The sequence below is a fragment of the Fusarium keratoplasticum genome, chromosome 4, assembly GCF_025433545.1.
Source record: "Fusarium keratoplasticum isolate Fu6.1 chromosome 4, whole genome shotgun sequence".
Taxonomy (NCBI): domain Eukaryota; kingdom Fungi; phylum Ascomycota; class Sordariomycetes; order Hypocreales; family Nectriaceae; genus Fusarium; species Fusarium keratoplasticum.
In genome coordinates this window covers 2,752,641-2,767,378 of record NC_070532.1, presented here as the reverse complement: position 1 = coordinate 2,767,378, position 14,738 = coordinate 2,752,641, and the positions used below count along the sequence as shown (strand labels likewise).

The 14,738-nt window shown below is 56.2% G+C and overlaps 5 protein-coding genes across 5 annotated transcripts; 3 read left to right on the top strand and 2 right to left on the bottom strand.

Moving 5' to 3' along the window:
* Positions 1-1,798: 1,798 nt before the first annotated feature.
* NCS57_00593100 (Rho-GAP domain-containing protein) lies at positions 1,799-4,228 on the top strand (the record flags this gene model as incomplete). Its single annotated transcript, XM_053055837.1, has 3 exons — positions 1,799-2,537; positions 2,649-3,422; positions 3,471-4,228. The coding sequence occupies 3 exons, from the start codon at positions 1,799-1,801 to the stop codon at positions 4,226-4,228; spliced, it is 2,271 nt and encodes a 756-aa protein (XP_052914792.1).
* Positions 4,229-5,142: 914 nt separating this feature from the next.
* Positions 5,143-5,853, bottom strand: NCS57_00593000 (Ribosome biogenesis regulatory protein; the record flags this gene model as incomplete). The annotated part of the gene is made up of 1 exon (XM_053055836.1): positions 5,143-5,853. Exon 1 carries the CDS (start codon positions 5,737-5,739, stop codon positions 5,143-5,145), a length of 597 nt encoding a protein of 198 aa, XP_052914791.1. The 5' UTR covers positions 5,740-5,853.
* Positions 5,854-6,153: 300 nt separating this feature from the next.
* NCS57_00592900 (uncharacterized protein) lies at positions 6,154-7,594 on the top strand (the record flags this gene model as incomplete). The annotated part of the gene is made up of 2 exons (XM_053055835.1): positions 6,154-6,760; positions 6,816-7,594. The coding sequence occupies 2 exons, from the start codon at positions 6,154-6,156 to the stop codon at positions 7,592-7,594; spliced, it is 1,386 nt and encodes a 461-aa protein (XP_052914790.1).
* Positions 7,595-7,851: 257 nt separating this feature from the next.
* Positions 7,852-10,504, bottom strand: NCS57_00592800 (DNA replication licensing factor MCM7; the record flags this gene model as incomplete). The annotated part of the gene is made up of 5 exons (XM_053055834.1): positions 7,852-7,935; positions 7,989-9,906; positions 9,958-10,091; positions 10,139-10,395; positions 10,456-10,504. The coding sequence occupies 5 exons, from the start codon at positions 10,502-10,504 to the stop codon at positions 7,852-7,854; spliced, it is 2,442 nt and encodes an 813-aa protein (XP_052914789.1).
* Positions 10,505-10,971: 467 nt separating this feature from the next.
* NCS57_00592700 (Peroxin-1) lies at positions 10,972-14,666 on the top strand (the record flags this gene model as incomplete). Its single annotated transcript, XM_053055833.1, has 2 exons — positions 10,972-11,088; positions 11,148-14,666. The coding sequence occupies 2 exons, from the start codon at positions 10,972-10,974 to the stop codon at positions 14,664-14,666; spliced, it is 3,636 nt and encodes a 1,211-aa protein (XP_052914788.1).
* Between the last annotated feature and the right edge of the window lie 72 nt (positions 14,667-14,738).

Here is a 14,738-nt window from a genome sequence, read left to right as displayed (position 1 = left end):
CCTGGGCGGGAAAGCCAGGATCTAGACTCACGGGCCTGGTACCTGGTCCATGAGGCAGGCGGCACACGAGACACCGGGCGGCTCTCTGACTGACTGACAGGACTCTCTTGCGATGAGTGGCAGCTCGTGGCTTCTGTGCCATCCAGAGATCCATCTGAACCCCTGGGTCAACGCCCAATTCCCACATTTTGGGTGCAGCAGGGAGGGCCTCAGAGCTTGCTGCTGCTGCTTCTCGTGTTGTTTGTTATTGATGCTAGTTTCTCAAGCTACTGCGCATGTATCGTCTTTTTTTGCCGGGGGCGGGCTGTTCCAGGTTGCCGAGTTGTGCTTGGTCGAGTCGGGTGTTTTTCTGATGGTCACTGGTTTTTTAGTGTGCGACAGGCCGTTTCAAAAGCTGCCAGCTCACACCCACCAGCACCAGCACCAGCACCATTCACACCGCAACCAAGCAATAGAGGCCGCGCAACGCTCAGTCGGTCCAAATAGCCCGAGCCGGATGGGGGGAGCTAATAACGGCGTCGTTGTTGCGAGTGATGAAGGTGCTGTATTGATAGAGGTGTGATACGTACGATACGACTCTGGATTGCTGCTCCGTCCTCGGTGCCCGTTAATGCCCCAGCCGACTCCCCTTCCCAAGTGCCTGGCCTGCCTCTAGCCTTACTGCAGAGTCAGAATCAACCCCTTGGCAAGGTCTCCATCTCCATCCATCCTCTCCTCCTTGTCCCTTGTTCCTGGTCTCTTTTCCGTGCAACGTCCCACACCCATTCATCCCACATCCAGTCCCTTGCTTCTTTTGGCCCCCCTCCAAGCCCTTGCTTGCTTCCTTGCTTGGCCTTTGTCACGCCTGCTTCCATGCTGACAATGCCCTGTTGATACCTGACATTGGCTTGATACACGCTCGTACTCTGTGCCGTATTGCCTCTTTTTATTTCTCCTCTGCTACCAGGGAGCGGTCAGCAGCACGGACTGTTACCCAGCTGATTGGGACGCTCTCGCTCTCGGGGCCACCGACAGTTTGCGAGCAAGCCAGCCTGCGTGCGTAGGTGCGCTTCGCCTTGAGGCTGGGGGCTCGGGCATTTTGACACTGGCATTGGCATTGGTATTGGTGCGCGGGCACTGGCACTGGCACTGGCACTGACAGACCCTGCCACGATCCAATCTCTCACAAAAGCAGCAGAGTTCATCGAGTAATTCGAAAGCTAAAGCTCAGCAACGCCCAACCCGGCGCAGCGCAACGCAACAGGGACCAAGACCAAGACCAAGACCAAGACCAAGGAAGGGACTCGCTCGGGCTCCGACACGGACACGGCCTCTAATTACCCTTCAAACCTTCGAGAGACTATCCCGGCTTCGTTTCTCTTCGTCTTGCACTGCTCACCCGCTCACTCGATTCGAATCTGCCCCATGCTCTCCGCTTGCCCCTGACGGACCCCAACACCACCACCAGAACCACCACCACCACCAAGACAAGACGAGGACGCGGCCACCACCTTCACCACTGCCACCAATCGTCAAATCTTCCACGTCCGCTGCGCTCTGCCCTGTCCGCCTGCCGTTCTAGTCGCCTCCATACGGTTTTCCACAGCTCTCCCTCCGACCCGCGACCCGCAGATCGAGACCACCAGAAACAGACCCCCAAACCCCAATCGGTAGCCGCCCTGGCCCGCCCTTGACCCTCCAGCTCCGTTCTGCCCACACTGCCTCCCCTCGTGTGGCAGAGGCCCAGCCCAGAGCTCGCTCGCGAAGCAGGCCCGCGACTGCGACTGGAGGCTGCGCCGCCAACAGGCAGGGCTCCAAAATGGGTCGCAAGGCGGCACCGCAGCCGCTGGCGCTTCCGTCTCAGTCGTCGTCTCCGTCTCAGTCTCAATCTGACGCCGCTGCTTCACGCAATAACAAGGGCGACCCGCCAGCTGCTGAAACGACTTCCCCAGGCGTGTCTCCGGCCGAGTCCAGATCGCCCCGGTCCCCCCGCTCCTCTCCTTTCCACAGTCGATTCTCGCCCTTGAGGAACCAAGGCGTCAAGAACCGGAAAGTGTCACAATCAACTGCAGCTCTGGCGGCTGTGACGGCAACCGGTACTTCATCGTCATCGTCAGCAGCGGCAACAGCAACAGCCACAGCACAGCCCTCGCCAACCACAGCCGCTGTCGCTGTCGCTATCGAGAGGAGCAGAGAGGAGCCCTCCTCCCAGAAGCAGTCCTTCAGGCATACGCGCGAGGATCCTCCTTCGACATATCCCTCCATCTCATCTACCTTGAACGAGCAACCTCCCCCTCCTCCACTCTCCAATCCCCAGACCACCTCGCGACCCGACCCGCCGCAGCGGCCCATGACAAGCGACCCCAAGAAGGGATCCAAGAACGGCTTCTTTCACTTCAATAAGCAGTCCAAGGCCACCAACCAGTATCAGCCGCATGGCCACCACCACAATAACAACAACAGCAACAACAGCAACAGCAACCGCAACCCCACAGAGACGAGAGCACAGATAATGTCGAGGGGCAGCGACGGATCTAGCCGACCGAGACACGGAGGAGGTATGTAAATCTGAATCTAACTTTCGTGAGAGGGGTGTGGTCCAATATACTTTAGCCCACCCGCGCAAGCCCAGGTTCGCAGCCAGCCGCTGACACCATGCTTTTGAACAGATCCATGCTACTCCGACCACTCCCTACACAAACCCGTCTCTGCCGATCCTTTGCGAAGCGACCTATCTTTGTCATCTGCCGGCGACCTTGACACTGCATCACCGCAGTCATCCACAAAGAAGGCCAAGACAAAGCCCTTTGGCATCTTGAACCGCAGCAGATCCAATCGCGACAAGGAAGACGCCAGCCCCGAGCTGAACCCCGTTCCATCACCTCGACAAGGCAACGAGCCCGAGCTGTACCTCAACTCTGTTCCACTAAAGACCGCTCCTCTGGGGCCCGACCGATCGTTTAGAGACATGATGAGCTCCGCCGTCCGGAATCGATCCGAAGATCGCGCGCCGAGAGACTCGTCCTCGACGAGGAGAGGCCACCGTGAAAAGGAATCAAAGACTCAGCCCTCTTCCTTGAACGAGAATGGAGGTTCAAACTTCCTCAATGGGCTGAAGAGCTCCGGTACACGTGCAGCCGGTATGCTGAGTGACCGTTTGTTTGGCGGAAAAGGTGGGCGTGGGAGGGACTCGGACCGAGATGCAGTGGATGACGAACACTACCAACTCAAAGTTATCAACCTGCCGTTGGTCGAGCAGACCCGGTTGACCAGGATCTCTAAGCGACTCGAGGACTCTAGGGATAAGACCGAGTTCTGGATGCCTGCCTTTCCTTGGAGGGCAATTGACTACTTGAACTACAAGGGATGTGAGGTGGAAGGTTTGTACCGTGTCCCGGGAAGCGGGCCGCAGATCAAGAAGTGGCAGCGAAAGTTTGATGAGCGTAAGTATTCCCTATCAGTACTGCAAGACCTCAGCTGACATAAACCAGGGTATGACGTTAACCTCTTTGACGAGCGAGACTTGTACGACATCAATATCATCGGCTCGATGCTAAAGGCCTGGCTTAGAGAACTGCCCGACGAGCTGTTCCCCAAGGCAGCCCAAGACCGGATAGCAAGGGAGTGTGCTGGGTCGGAAGAGGTGCCTGAACTGCTGATCGAAGAACTCTCGAATCTCTCGCCCTTCAACTACTACCTGCTCTTCGCCATCACGTGCCACCTCAGTCTTCTCCTGGCTCACTCGGACAAGAACAAGATGGATTTTAGGAATCTCTGCATCTGCTTTCAACCATGCATGAAGATCGACGCCTTCTGCTTCAAGTTCCTGGTGTGCGACTGGCGCAACTGCTGGCGAGGATGCAAGAACGAGGCCAAATACATCGAAGAAGAGTACATGCTCTTTGACCAGCCTCCTCCACGAGGCTTGGCCGAACCGCAAAAGCCTAGGCCTCAAGAGCCAGAGATCGAACGCCAACAACTGTCGTCTTCGGACAGCAGCAAACAGTCAGGACGCATCAGTCCCGGAGATCAGAAGCCAAGGCTGAAAAAGAAGCAGCTCCAAATATCGCCATCCAACGGAAGCGTCGTCTCGAACAATTCGATCATCTCGAATACGTCGATCGTCTCGACTACTCTGACCCTGGATAGCGACCGCGACCGCGACCGTGAGGTGGGCAGGGGCTCAGGGGAAAACAGGGAGATGCGGCCATTGTCGCCTATCATGCCCCTGTCACCCCTCGGCTTCTAAAAGACATCCTTTGACTCGCTGAACGCGATGGGATGGAGCCTGCTATCACCTTTTCCTCATGCCGATACCCACGATAGAGCCCGTGATTATCTATGCGCGTTCAGCACTAGCCGATTTACGATGCCATGCCGTTTACGACTTTTTCTGCCTTTCGACTCCTGTACTCTGGTTGATCGCTCCGGACGCTGGCGTTTCCGCAGAGTGACTTGGTGGTGACGGCGAGGAGAGATCAAGCAAGGTTTTCGACAAGTCTTGGAAGGGTCTTTCCTTGCCGTACCGGAGCGAGTAAAGTTTTGTTTCTGTTTATTTTTCTATTGTTTGTTTGGTATACCCCATGAATGCATTTGAGGGAGGATATCGTCAGGGGGTTGTTTTTTCTGCCCTTCATCTCGCGGGGAATCTTGGGTTTGGAATCCTAGCGTTTTCGCAATTGTGGATTTGTTTCTCGAACATGCTATCTTGTTGCTTAATCTTGGTTTCTAGGGTTGGAGACGCAGCCGATCTCGCGTTTGAAAAGAAGCTGGGGAGAAGAGGATATGAGACTGGGGAGCAGATGGCCAAGTCTGGCAGTCTGTTGTTTTCCCTAGTCCCTGGGCATCCTCCCATTTTGAGAATCCAGGAAGGTGATCATGTACGAAAGCGAGAGTCATGTAAAGGAAAGGGGTGATGATATAATGTTGGAGTTTCGAGAAATTGGGAAAGAAAGATAGCACATAAATGAAAGGGCGCAAGTGGATTCTTGTTCATTCCACCCAAACAAGTCGATTGTCTTGAACCTCCCACCCAAACTGTGTGTGTAACTAGCTTTTTGATGCCGATTCGTAACGCCAATCCCGAACGCCGTCTATGCTCAACAGCAGCAATTGCAGAACCATATATCAGCTCCATCGCCCTCAACTTGATCTGCCATCCCTCTACTTCTTCTTGCCGGACTTGCTGACGGCATTCCTCTCGTTCTTGCGCATCATGCGCTCGTTGCGCTTGACCCTCTCCTTGCGCTCCCTCCGGCCGTCGCCCCTCACGCTGGTGCCCTCCTTTCTGTTCATCTCCTTCTCGGGGTTGACCTCGACCAACCAGTCGTCCTCGCCCTTCTTGTTCAGGCCCTTGTAGCCCCACTTGCGCTTCCACTCGCCAGACTCCTCGTCGTAGGCCAGGTTGCGTCGCTGCTCGCGCGTCTTGGGCTTGATGCCCTTCTTGGCGGCGAAGCGCTCCCACTTTGTCGGGGGCTTGGCCTCGGGGACGGGCTTCTCGCGCGGGAGGCGGGTGCTCGGGGCCGGGAGGGAGAGGAGCACGCCCTCTGGGGTGGAGCTGAGGGGGCACGTCGTCAGGAGCTGGTTGATGAGGGACTGGGCGCCGTCACGGGCGAGCTCGGCGAGGGACTGCTCAAGTTCGGACTTGTCGAGGTCCACGGGGTTGGGGTCCTCGGCGAGGAGGTGGCCTAGGTCGAAGGTGTAGGGTGTGGGCTTTTCGACTGCGACGGGCAGCTTTGGTCTGGAGCTGGGGAGCGCCATTGTGAATTGTGATTTATGGATGGCGATTCGTGCGGTGGGATGTGTTGAACGTTGAGAAATGCGAGTATTAAGATCGGGAGAATGTCTCGTCGCAAACCCAGCCTCTTGTCGTTGCTGGCTCTGGTAACTTTTTTTTCTACCTCTACCAACTGATAAGATAAATTGACGTCGGAGCGGTGGACAAGGGTTTTTCCGACACGGCGGCTGACTGGCCAATCATAGCGAGTACAGACAGACCACCCCTGTCCAGCTCCGGGGGTGTGTGGTTAATCCTCGAGATTTTCCCATTGAGACCTCACAGCTCGAGACGAACCCCGCGAGAAGAGCGTCCCAGAACCGGCCCAATTGGCGCCAATGCCACGATAAAACTCCTGCCCGCCTGCCATCCCATATACCCCGAGGCCCTCCAACATCATGGCGTCCGCCCACTCGCTCCGGTGCCTCGTGAGGCCGGCGGCCATTCCCCGGGCTCCTCGCATCCAGCCCATCCTCGCCGCCCCATTCTCGACCACCAGCGCAGTCCAGGCCGCCGCCGCGCCGCCGCCCATCAAGAGCCGTCGGGACCTCCCGCAAAAGGTCAAGAAGGCCTACAAGAAGAAGGCCAACATCGTCCCCGTCCGGAAACCCAACCCCGGCGAGCGCAAGGCCTTCCGGAAGCGCATCCAGCTCAGCAACAACAGCGCCCTACCCGTCGAGGGCCTCGACTCGCTGGACCAGAAGAACATGACCCTTGATGAGAGTGCTGGAAAGGTCTTTGCCATTCCCGACAATGTGGTGGATCACCTCCGTGCCCTCGAGGCCTTCAAGACTACACAGAGCTGGAACCTGTTCCGGAGGCCGCATGTGCTACTACGCAAGGAGACGGTTGAGCTGATGAAGAGGCTCGAGGCCTCGGCTGAGAAGAAGGAGGCTCTCAAGTGCGTCTTGACCGGAAGCAAGCTCTCTGGCAAGAGCATGACTATGCTGCAGGCCATGGCCTATGCACTTCTCAACAACTGGGTTGTGTTGCACATTCCCGAGGGTAAGAGGACAACGATTTTAAACATGATCGAAATATGATATTAACTACTCAAAAGGCCAAGATCTGACAAACGGCAACACTGAGTACTCACCCATCCCCGACACAGAGCCCATGCAGTTCGCCCAGCCCGTCTACTGCCTCAAGATGATCCAGAGCATCTACCGGGCCAACCGCACAGCCCTCGAGAAGCTGCAGCTCGAGAAGGACTGGTCCAAGTTCACCAACCTCAAGCAGGGCGCCACCCTCGCCGACCTCGCCCTCAGCGCCAAGGAGGCCGAGTACGCTTGGCCCACCCTCCTCGCTCTCTGGACCGAGCTCACCCTGCCCGGCCGTCCCCCCGTGCTCTTCGCCCTCGACGGCCTCTCCCATATCAACAAGATCAGCGACTACCGGGACCCCTCCTTCAACGAGGTCCACTCCCACGAGCTTGCTCTTGTGCGTCTCTTTGTTGATGCCCTCTCAGGCAAGGCTCCGCTGCCCAACGGCGGAGCCGTCATCGGTGTCACATCGGCGAACAACGCCCACCGCCACCCCTCGCAGGAGCTCGTCCTCTCCCAGCTCGAGGCTGGCCAGGCCGGCCGCGAGGTTCCCAAGCCCAACCCCTACGAGCGCAAGTACGACGAGCGTGTGTATGATGCTCTCAGGCACAGCTGGGTGCTCCGGCTCGAGGGCATCACCAAGGACGAGGCCCGGTCCCTGATGGAGTACTGGGGCGCCAGCGGCCTCTTCCGCAACGTGCTCAACTCGAGGACCATCTCGGAGAAGTGGACTGTGGGAGGCCACGGCATCGTGGGTGAGATGGAGCGGGCAGCCTTGATGCAGATGAGACTGTAAATGTATTCTAGAAATGTACAACATCGGTGTCTGAGTAGAGACCTCAAAACATGTATCAGCTCCAACAACCTCCCAAGTGATTTGCTGGCCAATGCTGTGCTCTCCAACATCAATTCAGAAATGGTGCTTCATGTGCTTCATCAATAGTTTCTCATTGTCGACAAAGATCTACCAGCAGACTCTCCTTATCTACCTAATATGCCAGAACGCCAGGCCCTTACGTCAGATGCCTCTTCCTATTACACGTCATGCCCTTCTTAAAAGTCCATATCATCATCCGGGACATCATTGTTACCCGCGACAAACACCAGTCTCGTGCCACTGCCAGTAGTTTGCCAGAGCTGTCAAGTAATGTTAGTCTTAACCCTAATGGTCTAGGCAGTGGTAAACTCACATCAACACTGGCATACTGTTCCAGGGCGTTGAGCCACTGATCTTCAGTGAAACCCTTGGCAATAATTCGTTCCTTGACCTTTCTCATGCTTAGCTCAACGCCGCGACCGTCATTGTCAACATCGTCAGGACGGCAGGCACCATTGTCAGCCCATGTCTTGACCTGCCTGAAGATCTCGTCGGTGGCGCTGCGATGCGTTTGACCAGAGCCTAGATTACTATTCAGACTCTCCTTGCTAGCCTCGACAAGTCGCAGCGCCTCATCGACATCATCCTGAGTGGTCTCGTTGCTGAAACGCAGTCGCGCCAGGGCCTGGGCCAAACGCACAACACCGAGCAGAGTACGGGGAGTTGTATGGGTAAACTGCTTGCCCTTCTTCTCAGCACGCTGCTGCTGGTCTCGCATGCGGACGTATGTCTTGATCATGTACTCCGACACTGACTCAGGGACGACGGGTCGGTAGGTTCGAGCCTGAGCAATGTATGATCGCACCTCGTGAGGGCTGAAAACCACATTGTCGGTACCAATATCAGGGTGTCGGCTGTTCATGTGCACAAAGGCAACGTGCTTGGCGAGCTGCTCATCCGTCTCGCGTGTAGGGGTATCAAGAAGCAAGAAAAGGATATCGAATCGAGACAAGAGCGCGGCGGGGAGGTTGATGTTCTCGACAGGCGAGATGCGAGGGTTGTATCGTCCGTAGACAGGGTTAGCAGCGGCGAGGATAGAGGTACGGGCGTTGAGGGTAGTGGAAATTCCAGCCTTGGAAATGGAGATGGTCTGCTGTTCCATAACTTCGTGAATGGCAGTACGGTCGGTCTCGTCCATCTTGTCGAATTCATCGATACAGCAGATACCGTTGTCAGCAAGAACGAGAGCACCGCCTTCGAGGACCATCTCATCAGTGACGGGGTCTCGCATCACAGCGGCTGTCAAACCGACACCACTGCTTCCACGTCCTGACGTGTAGACACCTCGAGGAGCAACCTTTGAGATGTACTTGAGAAGCTGGGACTTGGCCACACCGGGGTCACCCATCAAGCAGATGTTGATGTCACCACGGATCTTCATACCGTCTCCCATCTCTTTTGTCACACCTCCGATCAGGAGAAGGAGAAGAGCCTTCTTGACATCGAGGTGACCGTAAATCTCTGGAGCAATCGACTTGGCGAGAAGTTCATACACCTGGCCGGTCTGGCGGTACTTTTCAATTCTTCGGACCAGCGTAGGATCGACAATCATCTCACTGTAAGCCTTCTTGTGCTGAAGAATGTGGTGGGCCTCGAGGTATGTGTCGGTGAGGAGTCCAGCCTTCATGGCCTTGAAGCCAGTATAAGGGGTAGGCAAGAAAATACCCGAGATATCGACAACATCACCAGGGCTGATTTGTCGAACAAGTGTGCCGTAAGCAAAGACGGTAAGACTTCGAGGAATCTGACCGATAGGAACTTGCTCTGCCATCTCCTGAACCTTGACCTCCTGAAAGGGGAGGAACTTCGAGGCCCTCGAGGAAGGGTTGAGTTGACCTTTGGACTGGTTCTGCTTGCAGTCTTCCGAAGGACACATGGTAAGAGGACCATACTGCTTGTCGGTGATGGGCTGGAAGATCTCGCAACCACATCTATCGCAAGTGTATGCGCTGACTTGGACAATTGGCTTCACGTCGGAAACTCGAGTGGCGATGGCGCGGATAGTGATCAGATGACCCAGGTGCTCGCCGCGCACTTGCCGGACGGCCAATGCCTTTGCAGGCTTGCTTGAGGTGCCTGACCTGGGCTTGAAGACAAGAGTATACCTGCGGGTGAGTTCGGCAGGGAACTTGTCTCCTTCCACTGTAGGGTCACGCTCAGCAGCCTCGTCGAGCTCTCGGTTCCTGGCTTGCCGCCGCGCCATCAACACATCGAGGACATCATCCTTGAAGCTATCGTTGGCTGGTCAGCATGGCTCATTCCCACTGGGTTCAATAACTTACGTCACATCCACGCTCGGCTGGGGCATCACCGCATCCACAGCTCTCGAGACGATCTCGACGTAGTGTTTTGTGTTCATCTCGATAGACTCAACAAGCCTCAAGCTGTCGTCACTGTCGAATGCTTGATTCTCCCACTGCAACATGGTTAGTAGTTGTTGACAATCTGACATGGAATCCGTACTATTGCTAGATCATCAAGATCGATTGTCGCTTCGTCAATTACTCGGTCTGCCAGTTGCTGAAGCATATCCTTGTACTTGTGGTGAGGGGTCCGCCGGCGCTCCTTATCCTGACCACGGTTTCCATCCTGATTGTCCTCGTCCATAGGGTCGTAATCATCGTCAAGGTCATCTTCGCCGATTGTGATGTTTCCAAGCGCTGTTGTGATGGTCTGCTCGGCCGACGTCTTGTAGCCCGTCAAGAAGTCTTGGAATGCATCTGGATGGTTGGTTGTTAGTGTCGGTCGCCTTTACAGCTTGGGCCTCAAAGAATCCTCACGCTGCTGCTTCTCGTAGCTGACGGGGGCCTTGAACTCGCGCAGCGCCATTGTGAAGTATCTTGTGCGAAAGGCAAAGTCGATGAGCGCTGGGAAGTTGTGAAGCTATGCAGATGGAGAGATGCGATCGCGATGCACAAATTGAGTGGGCTGGGGCGGGCTGCAGGGCAACGACGGTTGCGCTGGACCTTCCACGCGAACAGCTGAACCAACGCGTCGTTTCGCGTTTTGGGCTGCACCGCCACATGCAGAGTTTAATGGGCATGCGCCACAGCGTCGGCTTTTCTGCAAGCACGGGTCCCTCGTCGCTGCCCAGGACAGAGGAAAGCTGGGGAAGAACGGGGAAGTACCCGAGCACGTGTGAGCTGCCTCGGCTGCGGGACGGGAACGGAGTCCAGGTCGGAGGTGCTTTTCGGCGCCAGGTCCCCGAACTCTTTTGACAGACAACATTTGTTCGACCTTTTCTTCCTGCGAAGGCAATGACGCTGGCTGCATCCTAATACACTACGCGATACATCATGCCTCCCAAGAAGAATGCGCAGTCCGTGTCGGCGGAGATCTCGCTGGCTCACCTCAAGAACTGCTTGGTCAACCTCCCCTCGACGCTGGTCTCGCTGCTGGTTAATGTCAACACTGTGAGCAATTGCCTTCAGCCCCCTTTTGACTGGACAGCGTATTGACCTGATATGCACAGCCAGTCCAAAACGTCGTCGTCGAACTAAGCTTCCGAGATGCCGCATCGAGTGGAACAAGCTCCCAGCAGCGGTCCGTCTTCGTGGGATGGACCGGCATGCCCAGCAAGAGGAGGACAGCGCCGCCAACTACGCGCGATGGATTCAATGGCTCGAGAGGGTCTTCTCGCGACCAAGATGTTCAATTAGTCGAGCTTGATGCGACGTTTGCCAAGACGATAGGGTTGTCGGAGGGCCAGAAGGTCATGGCCACCGTCCACCTCGATCCCCCGCTGGCGCATACCATCAACATTGAGCCTCTTACGCCAGAAGACTGGGAAATTATTGAGCTCCACGCGACATTCCTCGAGTTGAACCTCATTTCCCAGATCCGCGCGCTCCCAAACCCCTCATTCAAACTCGGCGAGACGCCCGTCGCTCCACATGCATTGACGCTGCATCTCTCCCCAACCTCGACCGCGAATATTAAAGTCTTGTCCCTGGATCCTGTTCCTCCTGTAGACTCGCCGTTTGCAAAGATTTCCCCCGATGCCGAAGTCATCGTCGCGCCGAAGACAAGGCAAAAGAGTTCTCAAAGCTCTGGTGACCATCGCAGCGTGGCGAGCACCTCGAAATCCAAGCGAAGCGGTACGAGTACTGTGCGCCGACGGAGCACCAGGGAGGAGCGGAAGCCTACCATGTTTCTCCGTGGTGTTGACAGGAAATCTTGCGAAGAATGGTTCGATGAGGGACCTCTCGCCCAAGATTTCAGCGTCTGGGTTGACCGCGACCTCCTGCTGGGCGATGCCTTTAAGGGGGTCAACTACGTCGTGGTGGATGTCATTAAGCCAGCAGGCCTTTTACAACCCCAGCCGGAAGAAGGTGGTGCTCCAGCCGGCATGGCCGCGTCGTCAAAAGTGATTGCCCACCTGCGATCATGGATTGATCCTCCAAATAGCCAGACAGTTGCTCTTTCGTCGCCTCTATGTGCAACCCTTGGGTGTACAGGTATGATGGGCGGCGTCGTCAAGCTGCAGGCGGCACCACAACAGCTGCCCAAAGGACCGGTTCAAGGGGTCAAGGTGTTTCCGTTTGCTGCAAGCACCAAGACGGTCGAGGGTCTTCGGTTCGGTGGTGAATCCAAGGCTGAAAAGGAGGAATCTGCCAGACGATTCCGTCAGATCTATAACGCTTCGCGAGGCATTGACGGACTCCTTCAAGGACCGTTGACGGATGGTGCTGTTATGGGCGTGTACGATGGCCTTGATCCCCCTCAGGGCTGGGAGGGCGGCATTATCAAGTTCACCTACGGCGCAGACTTTCAAGAACAAAAGGATGCGACGAACTGGATAATGGGCCTTGACCCCAAGTTGGCCATTGACTTCCAGCCACCTACCCCTCGACCATCATGGATATCTGACTCGGACGGCTTCGAACGACAGCCCACCCATGACTCACTTCTCGTGGGGATTGACTCACTCCTGGACAATCTCCAGTCTCAGCTCGTGCATCTATCGTCAGTCCTTCTTACCGGAGGTATGGGATCAGGAAAGACATGTGTGGCGAGGCACTTGGCTCAGAAGCTGCGGGAAGAATCATTATTCCATACGCTGTATTACCCGTGCCGGAAGCTTGTCAACGACGAGACAAGGATCTCAACGATCAAGGAAACCCTCAACCGCCTTTTCATGTCTGCAAGCTGGGGCGCGCGACTAAATGGAAAGGCTGTTGTGATCCTCGATGACCTGGATAAGCTGTGCCCTGTGGAGACGGAGCTCCAAGTTGGAAACGACAATGGGCGGAGCAGACAGGTTGGAGAGATTCTAGGTTCGATCGTCAGGCAATACTGCACACGAGACAGCGGTGTCGTACTTCTGGCAACAGCTGAGGGCAAGGAGTCGATCAACAATGTGGTTGTCAGTGGCCATGTTGTGCGCGAAATCATCGAGCTCAAGGCACCCGACAAGGAGGCGAGGCGACGAGTGATGGAGTCTATTGTGATGCAAGACGCCATGACGGCGGAAGAGGCGGCAACCCAGTTCAGCGATGAGAGTCGACCGCAGACTGCTGATGGCAGCAGGGGAGACGACAGCGGCGCGTGGATGGACGGTGCCAGTCATACAAGCCGTGAGAACCCGCCAGCAAAGACCAGCGGGTTCCTATTGGATTCAGATCTCGACTTTTTGGATATTGCGGGCTCTACGGATGGATATATGCCTGGTGATATCAGCGTGCTCGTATCTCGAGCGAGGAACGAGGCCATCATCCGGGCGATTGCCGAGTCACCAAACTCCACGGGGCCTGTCCATTTCGCCAGGACCGATTTTGACAAGGCGTTGAAGGGCTTCACGCCGGCTTCACTGAGGAACGTGACTCTTCAGAGCTCTTCGACCAGCTTCAAGTCGATCGGTGGCCTTCAAGAAACACGACAGGTGCTGCTCGAGACGCTGCAGTACCCGACCAAGTACGCGCCAATCTTTGCGCAGTGCCCTCTACGGCTACGATCTGGTCTTCTACTATACGGATATCCCGGCTGCGGCAAGACTCTCCTTGCGAGTGCTGTGGCTGGCGAGTGCGGGCTCAACTTTATCAGTGTCAAGGGACCCGAGATTCTGAACAAGTATATCGGAGCCTCGGAGAAGAGTGTGCGTGACCTGTTTGACAGAGCGCAGGCAGCAAAGCCCTGTGTACTCTTCTTTGATGAGTTTGACTCCATCGCCCCCAAGAGAGGACATGACTCTACCGGTGTGACGGATCGTGTTGTGAACCAGCTTCTGACGCAGATGGACGGTGCCGAGGGACTGTCCGGAGTCTACGTTCTGGCAGCCACTTCGCGACCCGACCTCATCGACCCGGCTCTGCTCCGCCCTGGTCGTCTGGACAAGTCCCTGCTCTGCGACATGCCGTCCCTGGAAGATCGAGTCGACATCATCAAGGCCCTGTTCCAGAAGGTCCGGCTCTCAGATGAGCTGACCGAGTCTGACGGACCCCTGACGGATGTCGCCCGACGGACCGAGGGCTTCTCGGGTGCCGATCTGCAGGCGCTCGTGTCGAATGCGCAGCTGGAGGCGATCCATGACGTGCTAGACGTGGATGGTCCTACAGTCACGTCGAAGCGTACGAACGGAGTCGGTGGAAAACCAAACAGCACGCCTAGCTTTGTGCAGTTCCGCTACGGAGAAGGTGCCAAGCTCTCAGACCAGCCAACCCCAAAGAGCAAGTCAGCGGCGCTCGTCGAGAATGCGGCGATCCTGTCCAAGCTGGACGAGATCAAGATTGCGCGCAAGAAGGCAAAGCAGGTGCACGGTGCCCCGGCAGCGGCGATAAACGCGGACGCCAAGGTGTCGGCCGGTGAGCAGCGGGAGGTGGTGATCGGATGGGGACACCTGATCAAGGCACTCGACAACACACGGGCAAGTATCAGCTCCGAGGAGAAGACGCGGCTGCAGAGGATCTACACCGAGTTTGTGGTAGGCAGGAGTGGGCAGATGAAGGACGGACAGGGCAGCATGGAGATTGGGGGACGGAGTAGCTTGATGTAACATGTATGGACATATAATGGCGGCGAGATTTGACGATGGATAAATAGAACACCTTTTATATATGCAATTTTG